The following is a 22875-nucleotide window of genomic DNA, read 5'->3' as shown; positions in this document are numbered from 1 at the left end:
ACTAATAAAAGTCCCTTTTACTGCAGCTTTCTGCAGTTTTTTCCTCCATTTACATAATACTGTTCCTTTGCCCACCCTTCTAAAACAAACAACTTCACATTTTCCCACGTTACTCGCCAGTTCCCAACATTTTGCACAGGTGTACAGATCTATAACTAATTCAAGCTTTTATTAACAAATTGTAGTGCATGTAAAAAATGCTGTTGTAAAAGAAAAGCTGAAATAAAATTTTTAACAATGCTGGGAGATTCAGCAGTGATGTCTGTTTTTCTCTCATCTTTCTTTCTAGGTGTTAAAGGTGTTTTACATTTGTAAAGTATTGCTGTCATTTTATCCTGCATAAATTTGTAGTGCCCCTTGTTGAACTACCTCAACCACCTTTGATGTTGTTATCTCTAAACATGATCATCCCAATGCACACTGCGCAGCCTTTCATGTTCTATTTTAAATGTGAACTCATGCAAAACTCTGGCATTGCCTTAACATGCTCCAAATACCTTTGGCCTGCGCCTACCGACTTATATTGGTTCATAGTCCAATAATTCCTTGATTTTAAAATTCATAGCTAATTTGAAATTGTTCCAAAGACTCACTACTCCCCAGATCTGTAGCTACCTTCAGACCTACAACCTTCTGAGACACGTACACTCCTCCAACACTGATATCTTCAACATTCTGGATTTTCCCCTTGTGCCCTGCCATCAGCTGTCAAGGTCCTGAGCTTTGGAGTCATCTCTATCAATCTCTCTTTCATTCTTTAAGACATCCTTAAAACTTACCTTTTTGTTCAAACCTTTGGTCATTTTCACTTATTAATTTTCAGGTTGTGGTTATCACTGGCTAGTCCAGCATTTAATGTTCATCTCTAATTGCCCTCATCTCGGAAATGACTGCCAGACTACTCAGACCCTTTGGCATCATGGTAGCCCACAAACCCACCAACACACTAAAACAGCAGCTAATGAACTTGAAAGACCTATACAGACAACAAGCAAAACTAACGTCATTTACAAAATACTGTGCAAGGACTGTAACAAACACTACATTGGCAGAAAACTAGCTACCAGGATACATGAACACCGACTAGCCACAAAACGACATAACCCTCTCTCACTAACATCCTTACATTCACATCCATCCTAGGACAAGCCAAACAGAGACAGGCACGAAAATTCCTAGAAGCATCGAGTTAGACCCCATCTACCACCCCCTGAAAAAAAGGAACAGGAAGTGACTTCGCCACAGGAAATGACATTACCACCCAAAGAAACCCAAACATATAAATAGAAAGCAGGAATATTTTAGCATTGCGTTGCCTGAGGCTCACTGAAGATGTTACCTAGTAGGGTAACGAAACGTCTGGAAATGAACCTCCCAGCTCAGCGAGCAAGCCTACATCCAAAACCTCAGCCTGAGCTACAAATTTTCTCAAAACTTGCCCTTAAGAAGGTATTGGTGAGCCATATTATTGGAAAAAATGGGCCAGGTGAGTCAGCATTCCCAGTTCCCTACCCTCCTGCCAAAGTGATAAATCGCTCCAATGACACCCCACATATTGGCAAAATCGAACTTTGTCACAGCTACAGTGAGAATACTAATCCGAAACAGCAATGCCATTTTAAGACTGCATGCCCTTGTTCTAGATTTCCCTGTCAGGAAAAACATTCTTCCAGAAACTATCCTGTCAATCCCTGAAGAATTTTACCATTTCAATAAGATTATCCTTCATTCTTCTAAATTCAAATTTGACTCAATCTCTCCTTTAGCACATTAGTTGCATTGCAGGAAACAGTGCAGTGACCCTCTATTGCACTCCATCTAAAGCAAGTATACCCTTCATTAGGCAAAGACAACATATTGACATGTCTGTACATTTTGCTCTAGATCAGTTGGTCGAATCTTTTAAAGTCTTACCTTGAAAGAAAAGCCTGGTGGTGTTTAATTGTGTCAAGCTCATATGTTGAAGAATCACTTCTCTTTCTTGGCAGCTGTTTATTTGGATTATCCATGCTGCTTCGAGGAATGTCAATGTTGCTTCTACTGAGATGCCTGCTGGTTTCCAGGTTGGAAGCATTGCACATACAGCTGTTGTTCACAACTATACCAGGAGATAATAGATCATTGTCCTGTAAATCAATTATAGCACACGGCAATTGGTAACTGCTCCCAAATCAGCAGCAGCAATATCATACCTCAGCCAAATAATCTAGTTATACTTGCACTGCTTTTACATGAAGCAAGATTCATCATTGCGCCACACTCCCTTAACCATAGCTCTCACGTGACTGGTTGATGTAACAACTCAGTTTCCTCAGCCTCAGATTGTTTTTGCTAATTAATAACCATTTAAGTAGGGAAGTGCGCAAATGAGATTTGAAGGCAGAACTTGACATTGAAAAAATGGAACATCAGACCCCTCTATTATTCAACTTCCAGGTTGGCTCAAAGAATCCCTTTGTGATGTTTGCAAGGTTCCAACTCAAGCATTTAGTGCATGCTGACTTTGTTCGTCCCACCACTAGTCCTGTGCCTACAGCTGCCTGGGTCTTAAACCTTAGAATTCCCTCCCCTAACATCTCAACTTGTCTTTCCACCATTAGGAGATGCTTTTAATCCTCTCCTTTCCTGCCAATTATTTTGTTTGGTGCCAAAATTTGACTGATTAAAGTCTGTGAAACATATTGGAACTTTTTAATGTTATAAACACATGACATAAATTCAAGCTATTGCTGCCTCTCTTTCAGCAGCATGAAAGTTCTTAGAATCAACACAGCACAAAGGATAAAAATCCTGAGCTCTCACAATCAACTATCACTTTCCTCCAGAGTTCCCAATCTATGCCATATTATCAGTGAGGGACAGGTAAGCACTGCAGGGTAATGGGACAGGTCCAAGGCAAATCAGACACTATGTAATCAAGTAAATCAAAGTCACCAAATTGAGCACTGATGTGTAAAGAAGGAAAATCTAATATAAGTGGTTATGTACAGTGAAGCATCTAAGATTCTGGGGGGACCCTTGATAAGATGGGTGCTGAAAGGATATTTATTATTGTGGGAGGGTCAGGTGAATTGGCTATACTAAATTGCCTGTAGTGTTAGGTAAGGGGTAAATGTAGGGGTAGGGGTATGGATGGGTTGCGCTTCGGCGGGTCAGTGTGGACTTGTTGAGCCGAAGGGCCTGTTTCCACACTGTAATGTAATCTAAAAAAAAAGAACTACGACATGGATTCATACAGAGCAGAAAAGACCCTTTGGCCCATTGAGTCTGCATCGACATAACTACCACTAAATTCCAATTTCCTGCACTTGTCCCATATCCTTGAATGTTATGATATTTGGAGTACTCATTCAAATATCTTTTAAAGGTTGGAAGGTTTCCTGCCTCCACTACCTTCGCAGGGAGTGCTTTCCAGGTACCTGTTGAGTGAAAAAGCTTTATTCCCAAATCCGCTCTTAATCTCTTGCTCATTACCCTAACATTATGCCCTCTCGAGACTGACCCCTCAACCAAGGGGAACAGCTGCTCTCTATTCACCCTGTCCATACCTCTCATAATTTTATACACCTCAATCATGTTCCCCCCCCCCAGTCTTCCCTGCTCTACAGAAAACATTCCAAGCTTATTTAGTCTCTCCTTATAGCTCAATTCCTCCATCTCAGGCAACATCCTGGTGAACCTCCTCTGTATCTATCCACTCTCATGCTATCATATCCTTCCTGTAATGAGGTGATAAGAACTGCACACAGTACCCCAGCTGTGGCCTGAGATTTTGTACAACTCCAACATTAGATCCTTGCTCTTATACTCTATGCCATGACTGATGAAAGCAAATGTCCCATATACTGCCTTAATTATCTTATTCACATGCTTGCAAGCTTCAGGGATTTGTAAATAACTACCCAAGATCTCTGTGTTTCTCTAAGCTACCCAGTGTCCTGCCATTCAGTAAATACTCCCTCATCTTGTTTCCTCTTCCAAACTGCATCACCTCACACTTATCAGCGTTAAATCCCATCTAACACAGATCTGCCCATCTTACCAGCCCATCTGTATCTTCCTATAACCTACAACCATCTTCTTTGCTATTAACTATTCTACCAAGCTTGGTGCCCTCTGCAAATTTTCTTAACATTCCCCAATGTTTCCATCAGCATCACTTATATATATAAAAAACAATAAGGGTCCTAGTACTGATCCTTGTGGTACACTGTTGGACACCAGATTCCAGTCACTTAAACAGCCTTCTACCAATATCCTTTATGCCCTATTACTAAACCAGTTTCTGATCCATCTCGCCAAGCTTCCCTCAGTTCCACATGCATTAACCTTCTCAATCAGTCTCCCATGTGGGATCTTGTCAAAAGCTTTGCTAAAATCCATATAAACTATATCAACTGAACTTTTCTCATCCACACACAATCACATTTTCAAAAGATTCTAACAGGCATGACCTCCCTCTTACAAAGCAATGTGGATTATCCCTAATTAACCCATGTCTTTTTATGTGGATATTAATTTTCTCCTTCAGAATTTTCTCGCATCACAGAATCCCCACAGCGTGGAAGCAGGCCATTCAGCTCATCGAGTCCACATCAACCCTCTGAAGAATGTGCCACCCAGACCCAGCTCCACTACCTACCCAATCCCTGCATTTCCCATGGCTAACCCACCTAACCTGCACATCTTTGGACGGTGGCCAGAAACCGGAGCACCTGGAGGAAACCCATGCAGATACAGGGAGATTGTGCAAAGTCCACACCGACAGTCACCTGAGGCTGGATTCGAACCCGGGTTGCTAGCACTGTGAGACAGCAGTGCTAACCAGTGAGCCAAGGTGCTGTCCCTACTACTGAGGTGAGACTCACCAGTCTATAATTTCCTGGCCCATTTCTACCACCCTTTTTAAAAAGTGGAACCAAATCAGCTGTCCTCCAGTCTTCCGGCACTTTCCCTTGGCCACAGAGAAACTAAAATTTGTGTCGGAGCCCCTGCAATCTCCTGCCATGCTTCCCACAGCAGCCCGGGATACAATTCAGCTGGGCCTGGGGATTTGTCTGTTTTGTCAAATATAAAGAATCCAAGTATGACCTTCACAGAGCCATTAAGATAGCCAAGGACCAATACCAAATCAAACTAGAATCCCAGACACCCAGCAACTATGGCAAGGACTGAATGACATCACAGGTTCTAAAAAGAGACAGTGCAAGATGGCAGATGATGACATATCCCTCTCAGATCGTCTCAACGCCTTCTATACTCACTTTGAGCAGAATTTCGGTGGAGAGGTAACACCTATTCCAACAAGTCCTGACAAACCTATCCCAACAGTCACTGCATCAGAGGTCAGATCAGTTTTCCTTTGTGTGAAAGCAATGGGACCAGACGGAGTACCAGAAAGTGCACTCAGAGCATGCACTGATCAACTGGCAGAGGTCTTCTCAGACATCATCAACCTCTCCCTGAAGCAGGCCACTGTCCCTACCTGTTTTAAGAGGCCAACATTATCCCAGTGCCTAAGGAGGCTCATGCAGCATGTCTCAATGACTACCACCCAGTGGCTCTAACTTTGGTGGTCATGAAGTGCTTTGAAAGGCTGGTCATGGCATTAATCAACTCCAGCCTCCCCACTACTCTTGACCCACTCCAATTTGCCTATCGGACCAACAGATCCACGTCAGATTCCATATCACTTGCCCTTCACTGCTCCCTAGAACATCTTGACACCAAGAACAGCTATGTAAGGATCCTACTCATTGACTACAGCCTTCAACACTATCACCCCCTCGAGACTGATGACTAGACTTAGTGATCTCGGACTAAACCCCACTCTCTGCAACTGGATCCTCAGTTTCCTGACCCACCGGCCACAATCAGTGAAGATTGTGGACAATATTTCATCGTCACTAACACTCAACACTGGAACCCCCCCAGAGGTGCGTACTCAGCCACCTACTGTACTCACTGTATACGCATAACTGCGTCGCCAAATACCAGACAAATGCCATTTACAAGTTTGCTGATGACCCCACCATAGTCGGTCGAATCTCAGATGGCAACAAAACAGACTACAGACGGGGGATGGAAGACCTGGAAAAATGGTGCACTGAGAACAATCTCGCTCTCAATGCCGGCAAAACCAAGGATCTCATTATTGACTTTTGGCAGCATGTTACTCATGCCCCCCTACACATTAGCAGCACAGAGGTGGAACGAGTGGAGAGTGTCCAGTTCCTGGGAGTGGTCATTCACAACAAGCTTTCTTAGACTCTTCACGTGGACGTACTGGCTACAAAGGCCCAACAACGTCTCTTCTTCCTCAGACAGCTGAAGAAATTTGGCATGAAAGTGAATACCCTTGCCAACTTTTATACTGTCTTCCTCATCCAGTCCTGAATTGTCCTAGACATCTAGGATTCTCTGAACTTATTGCTCCTACATTTCCCTCAAAAGGGCACATGTTGGACCAGTACTCTCCCTAGCTCCTTTTTGAAAGCCTCCCAATACTTACATTTAATGGCTCAACCATTTAAGACAGAGATAAGGAGAAGGGTTTTTCTTAGATGATTATTAATCTTCAGAATCCTCCTCCCAGATATCAGTGAAGGCCAGAGTTATTGAATACTTATAACACTGATGTAACAAGAAAGACGAAGGTTATTGGTCTGCTGGAACGGTTTTTGATTTTTTTCACATTATGTGAATGTGGCTGCCAAAGTCAGAACTTATTACCTGATTGCTTCATTCTTAACTGCTCTGGAGAAAGTGGTGGTGAGCTGTCTTATTAAACTGTTTCAGTCCATCGAGTTTAGGTAAATCCAAGAGCTCTTAGGAAGGAAGCTCCAGGATTTTGACCCAGCAACAGAGAAGGAATATTAATATAATTTCATAGATGACCCACACTACTACGCTGTGCATCAGTGGTGGAGGAAGTGAATGCTGAAGATGGTAGATGTGATGCCAATCAAGCAGGGTCATTTGTATAGGATGGTGCTGAGGTCTTGAGTGCTGTTGGAGCTACATACAAATTGTAAGTATTCCATCGTACCCCTGACTTGTGCATTGAAGATGCACTCAAGAGATAGATGGTGAGTTAAAACAGAATTTTTTGTCTGTAAACTACTCTTATAACCACAGTGTTTATAAAGATGGTCCAGTTCAGCTTCTGGTCAATGATCAGTCCTGGAATGTTGATAGTGGGGATTTGGTCATGATAATATCACCAAATGTCAAGGGATGATGGTTAGATTCTCTTTCATCTGCTTTAATGAAGTCGGGAACTGCGCCATCCTGCTGGAACCCAAACTAAGCATCAGTGAACAGGTTGATGCTAAGCAATTTGATTGATAAAGCAGTCAATGGCATCTTTCATTATTTTGCTGATGATCGAGCGAAGACTGATAGGGTGGTAATTAGCCAGGCAGAATTTGTCCTTTTTTTTGTGCATAAGACATGATGGACAATTTCTGGATTAGTGATGCTGGAAGAGCACAGCAGTTCAGGCAGCATCCGAGGAGCAGTAAAATCGATATTTCGGGCAAAAGCCCTTCATCAGGAATAAAGGCAGACAGCCTCATTTAAGTCTTGGCTTAAGCACTGATAAAGAGCTGAACTCAAGAGAAGTAAAGGAGACTTTTCTTAACATGAGGCATTTTAGAATTAGAATCCCTCCAGGGTGGAAACAGGCCCTTCGGCCCAACAAATCCACAGTGATCGTCCAAAGAGTAACCCACCCAGACCCATTTCCCTACCTTATATTTACCGCTGACTAATGCACCTAGCCTACACATTCTTGAACATTGTGGGCAATTTAGCATGGCCAATTCACCTAACCTGCATATCTTTGGATTGTGGGAGGAAACCGGAGCAGCTGGTGGAAATCCACACAGACCCGGGGAAAATGTGCAAACTCCACAGAGACAGACGCCTGAGGCCGGTTCCCTGGCGCTGCGAGACAGCAGCGCTAACCACTGACCAACCGTGTCATCATTCTTGACCAAGAGTGGCCCTAACAGAGCTGAAGTCAATGAGAATCAGGAGAAATCTCTTTCTCTATTGGGGTCACTATGGCACAAAGAAAGATGTCTATGATTGTTAGAGGTCAGTCATCTCTGTCCAGGACATCACTGCAAGGGCTCCTCAGGGTAGTGTCCATGCCTCAATCATCTTCAGTTTCAATTAACTTACCACTATCATAAGGTTAAAACTGGAGAAGTTTGCTGATGATTACACAATGTTCAGTATCATTCGTGACTCCTAAGACACTGAAGTAATCCATGTGCAAGAAGTGCCATCTCCCCTTGATGTCCAATGCTAGTACAGTAGCTGTACTGAGACAGCTTGGGAAGGGGCACAGCTGGTTCTTGAAAGCACATCTTTAGTACTACTGCTGGAATTTTTGTCAGAGCCTAGCCTTGCAATACCTAGTCAAGATTAGAGTGGTGCTGGAAAAGCATAGCAGGTCAGGCATCATCTGAGGACCAGGAAAATTGATGTTTCAGGAAAAAACCTGATGAAGGGCTTTTGTCCAAAATGTTGGCTGCCTGACCTGCTGCAATTTTCCAGCACTATTCTAATCTTGACTCTAATCTGCAGTACCACTTTCGCCTTGCAGCATCTAGTGCCTACAGCCATTTCTTGCTATCACATGAAATGAATTAAATTGTTGGAGGACTGGAATCTGTGATGCTGAGGATCTCAAGAGGAGGCCGAGATGGGTTATCCACTTGGCATTTCTGGCTGGATAGATTCAAATACTTCAGCCTTGTCTTTTGCACTAATAGACTAGTCTTCACCCATCAATGAGAGCGGGGTATTAGTAGGACATCCTGCTGTTCTAGTTTAATTGTTTACTACCACTCACGACAGAATGCAGCAAGACTGCATCGCTTAAATCTGATGCATTGGTTGTGGAGTTGTTTAGCCCTATCCATTATAAGCTGCTAGTCTTATCTTGTAGATAAAAATGTTGATGCTCCTGACATGCCTTTCTGTACTCTTCTGTGAACCGGCACTGTCCCTTAGCTTAATGGTGAAGTGAAAGATATGCAAGTTTGCATAATGTTTACAAATTCAATTTGCAAAAGAACATCATAAAATGGCAACCAGGCTGTGCAATAAAAACAGAAGAAAACTAAAACAGATTATTATTTTAACCAATAAGAAGCCATCTGGTTGTTACTCTATTTCCTTAAAGTCATCTCATGATATGATCATGACGCTGGCTTTCAGTGACAAATCAGAGAATACAATTCCCAAAGCATACTTAAGGAACCCACTTGACAAGGAATCACAATTTATTTCCAATATGATAATGGGCTGGAAGCAAGTTAATATCTGATTTGTTCATTACCTGTACACTCACAACACTGCCTCTCCTGCTACTGTTCTGGCTCTCAGAGACTGTCTGATTACTGAAGCAGAGTGCATCAAATCCCAGGATTCCCCCAACACAATCTCCAATCAAACATACCTGCAATAAGAGAGACAATATTAAATACGCAATGAGAGCTGACAAATGTGTGCTTTAAATTTGCACGCCTGTCCTTAAACTGCTTTATGGACTGGAAAATATATCCTTTGTACCACGAAATTCAATTTTTAAAGCTTCAAGTCAAGTGATTCCATGTTTGTTTAGATGAATCAATTAAGTAAGAACATTCTAATTTTTTAGAAAATGGCAAAGATGTTTACTTTCCATACAAGGGAATATGCTGCACTGTCCTCCCCATATGATTTTTCCACTATCTCATTATTTCTTCAGAAGATTTCAACTACCCAATATTCTAAAGAAACAGAAACAATTCAGACACCTTGCCCAAGTGTCATGTAAAAGCAGTGGCTACAATTTAACAGTTACTTTACTACTTGGGATTCGCCTTAGGATGTCTGAAGATTGTGAATATAAACCTACAGAAATAGAAGTATGTTCCTTCTTGGAATGTTATTTTTGTAAGCAGTCCAACCAGGAATGATCACGATTAAAGTTTTTCCTGTTAAATATTGTCATCTATTTACTTAAAGGACAGTGAAACCAAATTGGGACTGAGGCCAAGTAAAACAGCAGGCACTCAGTGATTTTTGCTTGTATCTGTCCTTCATCCTGCATAAAGCTCTCTGCAGCTGCAACATGAATGTGACCTGTGGACGTTGTGTCTCTGGATAACCACCTCTACGATAACAATCCAGCCTGCAAAACATTTCAGGTCCATGACCATTCACCCAGAGCTAGGAAATAGATCTTGAGCAAGGGATGGGTGGGACAATAACAAAAGAAAGTTCTACAATAGCCTGAAGATAATAAACTAGGAGTCAGTGAGGTCTGCAGATCAGAGTTGAAAGAGTGGTGCTGGAAATGCACAGCAGGTCAGGCAGGATCCGAGGAGCAAGAAAATCGACATTTCGGGCTGGAGCCCAAAACATCGATTTTCCTGCTCCTTGGATGCTGCCTGATGTGCTGTGCTTTTCCAGCAACACTCTCTAAACACTGAAGATAATTAACAGTTGTTTATGTTTCCTTATTCTTCAGATAAGGTAGGATGTTCCCTGTGGGTTGTGAATTCCATCATCAGGTGAAATGGGAGACAGAAACTGTTTCCACAGTGTGAGAAAGAGTCAGTTGTTGTGACGTGCCCTGGCAACAAATAAGCAGAGGGCAGGTACACCATCCAAATAAGAACAGCAGGAGGGCCAATTAGAGGCATCCTAGTTTAAATGATTCAACACCAGGTTATCATCCAACAGGTTTAACTGGAAGCACGAGCTTTCGGAGCTCTGTTCCTTCATCAGGTGGCTGACCTGATGAAGGAGCAGAGCTCCGAAAGCTAGTGTTTCCAATTAAACCTGTTGGACCATAACCTGGCGTTGTGAGATTTTTAAATTTTGTACATCCCAGTCCAACACCGGCATCTCCAAATCATAGCTTAAATGAAACAGTAGCCTATAATGGGAAGGAAGAAAGAGATGACAATGTTAGAAATGCAGGTCACTTTAAGTGTCAACAAGAACCCCTCCAGAGTAGATTAAAAGCATGTAATGTTCACTGACCTTTGTATTTAAAAGCTGGGTCCTTTGAGGGCTCATGTATTGCAGTGGTAGTGCCTTTATATCTGCCCTGATTCAAGCCCCACCTGCTTCAGAGGTGTGGAATAAAATTTGAGTAGGCTAATTAAAATATTTTTTAAAATAAAGAGCTGGTTCTTGTGATGCAGTGGTAGTGTCCTTATCTCTGAGCCAGGAGGCCAGGTTCAAATTGCACCTGCTCCAGAGGTGTATCATTACATGTCTGAACATGTTGATTAGAAAACAAAATGGCTGGAACATTCATCCTTGAAGCCTTTACACAAAGAGGCGAGCACTGCAGGGCTGGAGTGCATTATCCACCCCCTTCAACATTAAGTTCCCTCTTTCTTTTTCATTCCTTCCTTCATTTCTGTTATTGAGCAGTGCTTGTAATTTATTTGTTAATCGGTCAAGTGAGTGATTTTGATGGTGGGTTCATGAAAAGGACTGGGCTGTTGTTAATTAGTGAATTTAGTGGTAAAATAAACAAGAAGAGCTGGGTTCTTAGTGACTCCTGAAGTGCAGTGGTCGTGTCTCCTTTCTGGGCTAGAGGTCTGGATTCAAGACCCACCTACTCCAGGTGGTTGTTGTAACATATCTAAACAGGTTGATTCCAAACAGAAGAGCTTGGTTCTTGTTCATCCCCAGCTATCCTCTGAGAGGGAGCACACTTTCAGAGAGAGGTGGGCACCACATGGACTGCATCACCTCCCCTTCCAATGCCATTTTGATTAAGATCCCTCCTTTGTTTATCCCACTATTTTTTTTTGTGACATTGCCCCTGGTGGCTGTGCTTATGATTTAGGAGAAAGTGAGGATTGCAGATGCTGGAGCTCAGAGTCGAGAGTGTGGTGATGGAAATGTACAGCAAGTCAGGCAGCATCCGAGGAGCAGGAGAATCAACATTTCAGATATAAGCCCTTCATCAATAATGAGGCTTGTGAGTCAAGGGGGTAGAGAGATAAATGGGAGGGGAGTGGGGCTGGGGAGGAAGGAGGCTGAGAGTGTGATAGGGAGATGAAGGTTGGGGTAATGGTGATAGGTCAGAGAGGAGGGTAGAATGGATAGGTGGGAAGGAAGATGGTGAAATCCATACAGGATTAATGTGCATTTCACCAGTTTCCTAATTTCCCCTCCCAACACCTTATCCCAGATCCAACCTTTTAACTCGGCACCACTCTCATGACTTATCCTACCTGTCCATCTTCCTTCCTACTTATCGCACTCTCAGCTACCTGCTCCTCAGATTTGGCCTGACCTGCTGTGCTTTTCCTGCACCCCACACTCAAATGTGCCAATGATTTGTTTAACTAATTCCTCAGGTGATTTGGTGGAGAATTACAATAAAATGAAAAGCTGGGTTCTTGGGCTCTTATGGTGGAGTGGTAGGGGTTTTATCACTGGGTAAGATGGCCTGGGTTCAAATCCCACCTGCACCAGAGATATCATAACGTGTCTGAAAAGGTAGATTAAAAATATCGATTCTCAGCAGCTTTCAGTTTGGGTGATTTGGTGATGGATGTTTGAAAATAAAACATTCAGGCTTGTGGAGAGTTGACTTCTGGAGAAACATGTCAGCTATGATTGAATGGTGGAGCAGACTTGATGGGCCGAATGGCTCCAATATCTTATGGTCTTAAGGACAGAGCAAAAGGTGCAGAAGGGAAAGGTGGACACTGGTGTTTATGCTAAACTATAGGTTTACTATAAAATCCTGATAAATCTCTGAAAGTCCTTTCTTGTCTAATTGAGCACATAGATATGTGAAACAAAAATGAAGGACCTACAGCTTCAATTTAAAGAACAGGCTTTGCAGTTATGGCTCTCTACATAGTTGCCCTGCTCTTCTGCAATGCCCAGAGACAGGCCTGTCTAGAGCAATCGAATGGTCCCCACAGTTGCCTATAGGATTGTGAAGGCCAAATGGAAAATCCTAATTGACCGAATCTAAATGGCCTTAGGTGAATCTAAATGATCTGTGTCGACTCTCCAGTCTGAGGCCAGTGGTCCTGCTGACCTCACTTTGCCTCTGTGAAAAAATGGCTTATAGGCAGAACGGAACAGAGCCCTTTTCACGTTCTCACCGGCTTCTAATTTTAGCTCTAACAGGGCCTAGAAATTAGCTCAAAGTTATAAACAAAAATTTTTCTTTTCAAATACTTACCTGGCCACTAAAGGAGACACCCTCTTGTGATTTGATAAAATCGCTGTACACTTGATTTGCTCTGAAAATCACCGTAGCAACTGCCTCCTGGTAGTGAGGAGATGATGTTGCCAACAAAGGAAGTGCAGCCAGTGGAATATGATCTTGACTGTTCGACAAACAGCTTTCATCATAGTTCATGGGACTGAGGCTGGAAAAGCAAAAAAATATTAATTAAAATAAAGAGAAAGCTACAATGTTATCTGAAAGCAACTGATACTTGTTACCTAATGATTTGCTGGAATACTGAAACCTAACTGAGAAAGAAATGAAAGGAAAACATTTAAATGGTGTTGGCACTTTTCACAAAAAGCACACCGGAGTTTAAAACAAAATAAACTACCAAAATTGAAATAAGATCAATAGGATTCTTGGCACATATTGTATGGTGTGCTTGTAGTAATAAATTCAAAGCTACTGTTTGAGGCATTAGTGGCAGACATTGAATACAAGATAAGTATGGTCCTGTGTGAAGCAACTGCTCATGGGGTCACTGTATTCCTGCCATCAAATACCTGCTCTTGGTTTCTAATGTGAGGATGCTGCACAATATTTTGATCTTTTTGTAGAAGAGTTTAGTTTTCTCTCATTCATAAAAATTCTTTTAATGATTTCACTTTATTGATGCTGATTTAAGTTACAAATATCCCAACAATTGTACAATTTAAGGAAAGCTCTAAGAACAGGTACATTTGAATGTGTGTAGGTGTATGCAATGAATTCTGAGAGGGCTCACTGTGAGGATGTATTCTTTGGGGGTTCTGGGGGAATAGGGATCAGAGTCTCAGAAGAAGGGATCAATCATTTTGGAATTAGTTGTGAATAATTTCGACAATTAGATGTTTTGAACCTCTGGCGTTCTCTATCCCAGAGAACTGTGGATTCTTAGCCATTTAAAATACTCAAAGCAGAAATTGTTAGATTTTTGGAAACCGAAGAATATTGGGATAAAACATGAGTGTAAAATTGAGATCAGCAACAGACTTACTAAATGGTGGACAACTTGAGAGACTGCATGGCTTATTCCTGCTCTTATTTCTTTTGTTCTTAGCTAGAACAGTGTAGCAACAAGTGGATGTCTGTGGTTTTCACACTGTACAACACTGGGGTATATGTGTATATCGTAATAATATAAAACCTGTGTAATATCAATGAATAAAATAGAGATGATAATTTCCTAATTCTAACATTTAAAAACATGAATATTTATGAATATAGGAACAGGAGTAAGCAACTCAGTCCTTTGACCTTGCTCTGCCATTCGATAAGATCGTAGCTGATCTGATTTTAATATCAACTTTACATTCCTGCATATCACTGATAATCTTTCACTATCTTTTTAATCTAGAATTTACCTATCTGCCTTAAAAATATTTTAAAATCGTGCATCCACTCCTGTTTGAGAAAGGAATTCCAAAGATTCTCAATCTTCTGAGGGGAAAAAAAAGTTTCCTCATCTCTGTAATAAACAGGTGACCCCTTATTTTTAAACTCAGACTGCTCGTTCTAGATTCTTCCACCAGAGGAAACATCCTTTCTACATCCACCTGGTCAAGTCCCCATAGGACCTTAAATGTTTCAATTAAATCACCTCTGACTCTTCTAAACTCCAGAGGACATAGACAATTTGTTCATCCAGGTATTAATCTAGAAAACTTTCTCTAAACTGCTTCCAGTGCACTAACATCCTTCCTGAAGTACGTGCCCTAAGGGCGGCACGGTGGCTCAGTAGTTAGCACTACTGTCTCACAGCACCAGGGACCCGGGTTCGATTCCTGCCTCGGGCAACCGTCTGTGTGGAGCTTGCACATTCTCCCTGTGTGTATGAGTGTTTCCTTCAGGTGCTCCAGTTTCCACCCACAATCCAAAGATGTGCAGGTCAGGTGAATTGGCAAGGCTAAATTGCCCACAGTGTTCAGGGATGTGTAGGTCAGGGGTAAATGTACAGTAAATAGGGTAGGGGTGGATTACCCTTTGGAGGGTCAGTATGGACTTGTTGGGCCAAGTGGCCTGATTCCCCACTGTAAGGATTCTATGTTCCACAGTGACCAGTACCAGTTTACACAATACTCCAGATGCGTTCTGATCAATGCCCTGTATAACTGAAGAATAACCTCCCTACTCTTGCATTCAATGCCTCTAAGAATAAAATATTACATTCTAACAGCTTTCCTGATTAGCTGTACTTTCTTACTAACCTTCTGTGATTCATGCATGAGGATAGCCAGATCCCTCTGCATCTCAGAGCTCTGCAGTCTCTCACCACTTAGACAATGTGCTTCTTTTTCATTATTTCTTCCAAAATGGACAATTGTATACTTTTCCGCATTTCCCACTCCCTTCACCTATACATATCCCTTTGTAAGCTCCTTATGTCCTCTTCACAGTTCACTTTCCTGTCTATCTTTGTGTCATCAGCAGATTAAGCTCCTATACCTTCGATCCCTGCATTCAAAATATTTGCATAAATTGTAAACAGTTGAGGCTCCAGCACCAGCCCCTCTGGCACATGACTTGTGACATCCTGCCAACCAAAAAAAGACCCACTTATTCATAATCTCTGTTTCCTGTTAGCCAACCAATCTTCTTTCCATGTCAATACGTTACACTCTACACCGTGAGCTTTTGTTTTCCTCATTAAGGTTTGATGTGGCAGCTTATCAAATGTTTTCTGGAAATGTAAGTACATTACATGTACTGGTTCCCCTTTATTTGCAGCCCAAGTTACTTCTTCAAAGGATTCCAATGGCATTTGGTATGCTTTCCTTTATTGGTCAGAGTATTGAGTACAGGAGTTGGGAGCTGAAAATGTGATGCTGGAAAAGCGCAGCAGGTCAGGCAGCATCCAAGGAACAGGAGAATCGACGTTTCGGGCATAATCCCTTCTTCAGGAACCCTGAAGAAGGGCTTATGCCCGAAATGTCGATTCTCCTGTTCCTTGGATGCTGCCTGACCTGCTGCGCTTTTCCAGCAACACATTTTCAGCTCTGATCTCCAGCATCTGCAGTCCTCACTTTCTCCCAGGAGTTGGGAGAAAGTGCGGCTGTACAGGACATTGGTTAGGCCACTGTTGGAATATTGCATGCAGTTCTGGTCTCCTTCCTATCGGAAAGATGTTGTGAAACTTGAAAGGGTTCAGAAAAGATTTACAAGGATGTTGCCAGGGTTGGAGGATTTGAGCTATAGGGAGAGGCTGAACAGGCTGGGGCTGTTTTCCCTGGAGCGTCGGAGGCTGAGGGGTGACCTTATAGAGGTTTACAAAATTATGAGGGGCATGGATAGGATAAATAGACAAAGTCTTTTCCCTGGGATCGGGGAGTCCAGAACTAGAGGGCATAGGTTTAGGGTGAGAGGGGAAAGATGTAAAAGAGACCTAAGGGGCACTTTTTCACGCAGATGGTGGTGCGTGTATGGAATGAGCTACCAGATGATGTGGTGGAGGCTGGTACAATTGCAACATTTAAGAGGCATTTGGATGGGCATATGAATAGGAAGGGTTTGGAGGGATATGGGCCAGGTGCTGGCAGGTGGGACTAGATTGGGTTGGGATATCTGGTTAGCATGGATGTTTCCATGCTGTACATCTCTATGACTCTATGACTTTCCTTTACAAAAGCATGTTAGCTCTATCTGATTATCTTTAACCCATCCAAGTGCCCTATTATAATGTCTTTAACAATCAATTCTAATGTTTTCCCTATGACAAATGTCATGTTGATATCTTGATCAACAGTAAATGGTATTTCACAATGTCTGGAAGGTGTTTTGTTCTGTTTTGCATAATTTAACACTATCAATAATTTTGTCAGCAATATGAATGAAACAGCAGAAAGGTGTCTGGCACAATGACAGACTTAACATGAAGCAAGAAGAGATTTGAATAGCCCCATCTTTTCAATATAAATACATACATAATATTTTATAGCACTTAGGAAGTAGATTATGCACACAGTATGAGCAAATATTTGACAGCTGCCAGAGAATGATGTAAACTTTGTACTTCTCCCAGCCACTAACGATATCCTTTGAACCACATGAGTTGGGAAACTCACTTTGATACGAGTGAAAAGGCTTCTGAGCAGATGGCTGGGCATGGAACCAGCTTGACTGCAATGTGGCCTAGGCCTGCAGGGAAGTGCACTCTCATCACCGTGTCAAAGACAGAAGTGATGGTGTTGACATCAGCCTGTTTGGAGGTTTGATCTCCACTGCCAGAGTCCAGAATATTGCCACCATGCAGAATGAGGACAAGGACATGAATCTTGCAGGACTGCAAAGGCTGCTGTGATCCTCCCTCCTGAGAAAAAAAATACAAGACATAATAGAAGTTGTTTTGCTGATGTCCATTCTAAATTGCTATTATGGATTTAAAAAAACACTTTGGTTCAGAAACTCACCACTAACATAGTGTGATCGAGTGATTAACAGTGTGAGAGGGGCAATATTATTTTGATTGATTTTTATCACACCAGAAAAATCTGATAAGCCTCAAAAAGATTATTTTAATCTGCAGTCTTAATAGAATTAATGTGTTTATACCAACGATTTAAATCTGTTTAAACAACACTGAAAAATTATGATCAAGATAATGAATGACATAAATTAGTTGAAAGGGACTGCAGTCTGAACACATATCAACAACTCATCTGGTGCCTGTAAATTTAAATTGTTTATTACCTTTTAGGTGAGCTAACAAGGACTGTGTTGAAACAAACCTGAATAAATAAGACTATAACACATAGGAGTGGAAGTAAGGCCATTCGGCCCATTTAGTCCAGTCTGCCATTCAATCATCGTTGATGGGCATTTCAACTCTATTTACCCGCTCTCTCCCCGTAGCCCTTAAATTCTTGATCTCGCAAGGAACTATCAATCTCTGCCTTGAGGACATTTAACATCCTGGCCTCCACTGCACTCCATGGCAATGAATTCCACAGGCCCACCACTCTCTGGCTGAAGAAATGTATCCTCATTTCCTTTCTAAACTGACCCCTCTAATTCTAAACCTGTGCCTAGACTCCCCAACTAATGCAAACAAATTCCCAGTCCACCCTTTCTAAGCCATCCATTATGTTGGAGCGATAACATGATTTTCTGACAATTGTCAAACAAACCCAGACTTGCCAAAACTTCAGGCTACACCATATAATTCCAAAACAGTTTAAAACTGCCATTTCCAAATTTAAACTCGGGTTTAATATCACATGTAATGACTCACACATGAAGACCAAGAACAAATGTCCTTTTGAATGCTACACTATAGTTTACATAATTATGATGGTTCAAGTGATGTACTTAGGCATACAACTTCACAACCTCTCTTCAGAAATACATCACAAACAAGATTGCGCAAGAAACCAAGCTAAACACATCAACTAAAGCCGACACAGTTATATACTCCACACTGAATAAACATTTCTTTCAGGCTGCGAGTTCCAACTTAACATCATTAGAGACATTCTAATGATTTTTGATTGGATTCTGTCATATTTTGAAATCTAGCTGTAAGTAAAATTGCTACATGTAATTTTTTTCTCAAATACTAAAGGATACTTATGCAGAAGAATTCTGTAAGTTATTAAATCAAACGATCTTAAACAGATTAAGCGGTTACATTTACTAAGGACAAGAATTCTCTGTCAGCATGGCACATTATTACTTTGAATTGTAAATAAAACTCAACTGCTGTTAAAACTGTAAAATAAGATAAAACAATAAGATAAAACTTATGATAAATAAGGTCTTCTTTTTAATGAACTATTAAGGTAGGAGAGGCAAAAGGTTAAATAATCGTAAGCAGGTTGCTCCACACACACAAGCAATCACCAGCTTAAAAAAAAATTAGTCAGCTATTGATGGGTTGTGAGGAGAGAGAAATCAAAATAATCTGGAGGAGGGAGAAGTATTTCCCTGACTATTGATGGTGGAGCAGAAGTGCACAGTGTGAAGTTGTTCACTGCCTTGCAATTCTGTGCCTCATCTTAAAGGAAATAATTTAATAGGATATTGTGCACCACACCAGATAAATACAAAATCCAAGCACAATGCTATCATTTAGCCTATCATTCCTTCCAATGCCAAATTACAAACTGTAGATCGAAACCTTACAAACCACATAGAAACAAAATAAAACCTTTATCCTAAACTATCATATTGACAATATGAAAAGTTTATAAGCAAAGACAAATGAATTAGGTTTATTGAGATGCTATGAAAGTAACCTAAATTATTTGAAGATGTAGATTATTTTCACTAAATCACATCACCAATATTGGAATATTATTATACTTTCACTCTTACTAATAAAATTAATCGCAACATTAGAGGGTGTATTTAATGCATACAGAAGCACAGAATGCATTTTTAATGACTTTCTGATGTTACTGCAACAACATACTTGCTAGCTTTTTAAGGCAAATCCACAGATGACAACAGTGATAGGATGGTGAAGAAACAAATTAAGATTTCAGCACCTCCTACCCCTGTATAGTTTAGACCACTTGCACCAGCTTTTTTACAGCATCTACTCAAAACAGACTGAACTTTCTCTATTATTACTTCCAAGCACCCATTAAGCCAAATAACAGCAACTTGAAGTAATCCAGGAAATATAAACTTCTTGGAGCCAAACACATCAGGAAAGTCCTGGTTAATCTGTAAAGTGAGTTGGTGTCAGTAAAGGCAACAGAGGAGAGTGATAAATGGTTGCCACATACAGGTTATGGAAAAAAAGGAGATCAGGATTCCTGCTCCTATCCAATAATCCCTGAGTGAATGGTGCGAGGCTGAGCTCACCCTGGTGCTGCTCCAGATATACAGCTAGCCAATACTTACTAGCTCAAATCTGTGTAAAATTGGAAGATAACAATGGCCTCTGGTATTATATTTTAGGGAAAGGATTATAGTATTGAGGACAGGAGAGGAAGGGATGAAAAATAAATGTTGATTAAGCCAGTCACAAATATTAACCAACAGTTTAAGTTCTGTTGGCAAGCAAACGTGCCACAGTACAAGTTTATCTCTTGCATACAGCAGAAAGTTATGGCTACTTAGTTAGTATATTGCTCAAGTCAATACACTTAGGAAGTAGTAAGGACACTAAAACTACAGTTTTAATGTTACTTACTGTTGGAACACTTGTAACTGTAATCTGTGGAATACTGGTACTGACACTCTTATTTTTAACAGGACTGTGTATCTGCATGAGAATACAGGCCAGTCAGGAGACCGCAAAAAACCACAGGATTCGTATTCTTGCAGAAAATACATCATATCAACAAAGGTTGCCAAAAACGATATCTGACCATTTGTCAAGCTGTAACATAATAGGCCATGAAATTGATAGAAACTTGCATGACACATGCTGTGGCAGCATTCTGAATTGTTCTACATCAGATAAAATCATTATCATTAATACAGCTGATTAAATGGCAGATTTGAAAGGTCTCCTTTACAATAATGTAGATGAATGAAGTTACTGTGTACTGAACAAGCCATGGTTCTGTTTTTAGTAACATGTAGGGAATCAGATATTCTGAAGGGAGAATGTAGAGAGTTAGGCAGGAATTTAAAAAGGAAGTTCTTGAGAGTAGTAATATCTGGATTACTCCCGGTGCTACGAGCTAGTGAGGGCAGGAATAGGAGGATAGAGCAGATGAATGCATGGCTGAGGAGCAGGTGTATGGGAGAAGGATTCACATTTTTGGATCATTGGAATCTCTTCTGGGGTAGAAATGACCTGCACAAGAAGGACGGATTGCACCTGAATTGGTGGATTGGCAGGGAGATTTGTTAGAGCTGCTCAGGAGGATTTAAACTAGTAAGGTGGGGGGGGTGGGACCCAGGGGATAGTGAGGAAAGAGATCGATCTGAGACTGGTACAATTGAGAAAACAAGCGAGTCAACTAATCAGGGCAGCCAGGGACAAAGCAGAGAACAAGGTCGGACTGATAAATTAAACTGCATTTATTTCAATGCAAGAGGCCTAACAGGGAAGGCAGATGAACTCAGGGCATGGTTAGGAACATGGGATTGGGATATTATAGCAATTACAGAAACGTGGCTCAGGGATGGCAGCTTAATGTTCCAGAACATAAATGCTACAGGAAGGACAGAAAGGGAGACAGGGAGTCGGGGGGCAGCGTTTTTGATAAGGGATAGCATTACAGCTGTACTGAGGGAGGATATTCCCAGAAATACATTCAGGGACCTTATTTGGTGGAATTGAGAAATACAAAAGGGATGATCACCTTATTGGGACCGTATTACAGACCCCCTAATAGCCAACGGGAAATTGAGAAACAGATTTGTAAGGAGATCTCAGTTATCTATAAGAATAATAGGGTGGTTATGGTAGGGGATTTTAACTTTCCAAACATAGACTGGGACTGCCACAGTGTTAAGGGTTTAGATCGAGAGGAACTTGTTCAAACTTGTACAAGACAATTTTCTGATTCAGTATGTGGATGTACCTACGAGAGAAGGTGCAAAGCTTGACCTACTCTTGGGAAATAAGGCAGGGCAGGTGACTGAGGTATCAGTGGGGGGGGGGGGGCACTTTGGGGCCAGCGACCATAATTCTATTGGTTTTTAAATAATGATGGAAAAGGATAGACCAGATCTAAAAGTTGAAGTTCGAAATTGGAGAAAGGCCAATTGTGACAGTATTAGGCAAGAACTTTCAAAAATTGACTGGAGGCAGGTAAAGGGACGGCTGGAAAATGGGAAACCTTCAGAAATGAGATAACGAGAATCCAGAGAAAGTATATTCCTGTTAGGGTGAAAGGAAAGGCTGGTAGGTATTGGGAATGCTGGATGACTAAAGAAATTGAGGGTTTGGTTAAGAAAAAGAAGGAAGCATATGAAAGGTATAGACAGGATAGATCGAGTGAATCATTAGAAGAATATAAAGGCAGTAGGAGTATACTTAAGAGGGAAATCAGGAGAGCAAAAAGGGGACATGAGATAGCTTTGGCAAATAGAATTAAGGAGAATCCAAAGGGTTTTTACAAATACATTAAGGGTAAAAGGGTAACTAGGGAGAGAATAGGGCCCGAAAATGTGTTGCTGGAAAAGCGCAGCAGGTCAGGCAGCATCCAAGGAGCTGGAGAATCGACGTTTTGGGCATGAGCCCTTCTTCAGGAATGAGGAAAGTGTGTCCAGGAGGCTAAGATAAAAGGTAGGGAGGAGGGACTTGGGGGAGGGGCGTTGGAAATGCGATAGGTGGAAGGATGTTAAGGTGAGGGTGATAGGCCGGAGTGGGAGTGGGGGGCGGAGAGGTCAGGAAGAAGATTGCAGGTTAGGAAGGTGGTGTCGGAGGGGGGGTGGTAAGGTGGTGCTGAGTTCGAGGGTTGGGACTGAGACAAGGTGGGGGGAGGGGAAATGAGGAAACTGGAGAAATCTGAGTTCATCCCTTGTGGTTGGAGAGTTCCTAGACGGAAGATGAGGCGCTCTTCCTCCAGCCGTCATGTTGCTATAGGGCCCCTCAAAGATCAGCAAGGTGGCCTTTGTGTGGAGCTGCAGGAGTTGGGGGAGATACTAAAGAAGTATTTTGCATCAATGTTTACTGTGGAAAAGGATATGGAAGATAAAGAATGTAGGGAAATAGATGG

The 22875-nt window shown here is 41.6% G+C and overlaps 1 protein-coding gene across 11 annotated transcripts in view; it reads right to left on the bottom strand.

The window, feature by feature from the left end:
• Nucleotides 1-22875, bottom strand: part of pitpnm2 (phosphatidylinositol transfer protein, membrane-associated 2) — a 489130-nt gene that overhangs the window by 70540 nt on the left and 395715 nt on the right. For 10 of the 11 annotated variants that reach the window (XM_087999844.1, XM_087999838.1, XM_087999835.1 and 7 more), the window contains 4 exons: nucleotides 17317-17561; nucleotides 13226-13415; nucleotides 9353-9472; nucleotides 1915-2126 (listed from right to left, as the gene is read on the bottom strand). In XM_087999844.1, coding sequence (XP_087855970.1) covers nucleotides 1915-2126; nucleotides 9353-9472; nucleotides 13226-13415; nucleotides 17317-17561 — 767 coding nt within the window. The remainder of the gene's footprint in view (nucleotides 1-1914; nucleotides 2127-9352; nucleotides 9473-13225; nucleotides 13416-17316; nucleotides 17562-22875) is intronic. The other variant, XM_087999841.1, reaches the window with a different exon arrangement.

This window comes from Chiloscyllium plagiosum, unplaced genomic scaffold, assembly GCF_037043375.1.
Source record: "Chiloscyllium plagiosum isolate Xiang-an unplaced genomic scaffold, Cpla_swu_hap1 HiC_scaffold_24, whole genome shotgun sequence".
Taxonomy (NCBI): Eukaryota; Metazoa; Chordata; class Chondrichthyes; order Orectolobiformes; family Hemiscylliidae; genus Chiloscyllium; species Chiloscyllium plagiosum.
This window is presented reverse-complemented; position numbering and strand designations above follow the sequence as displayed.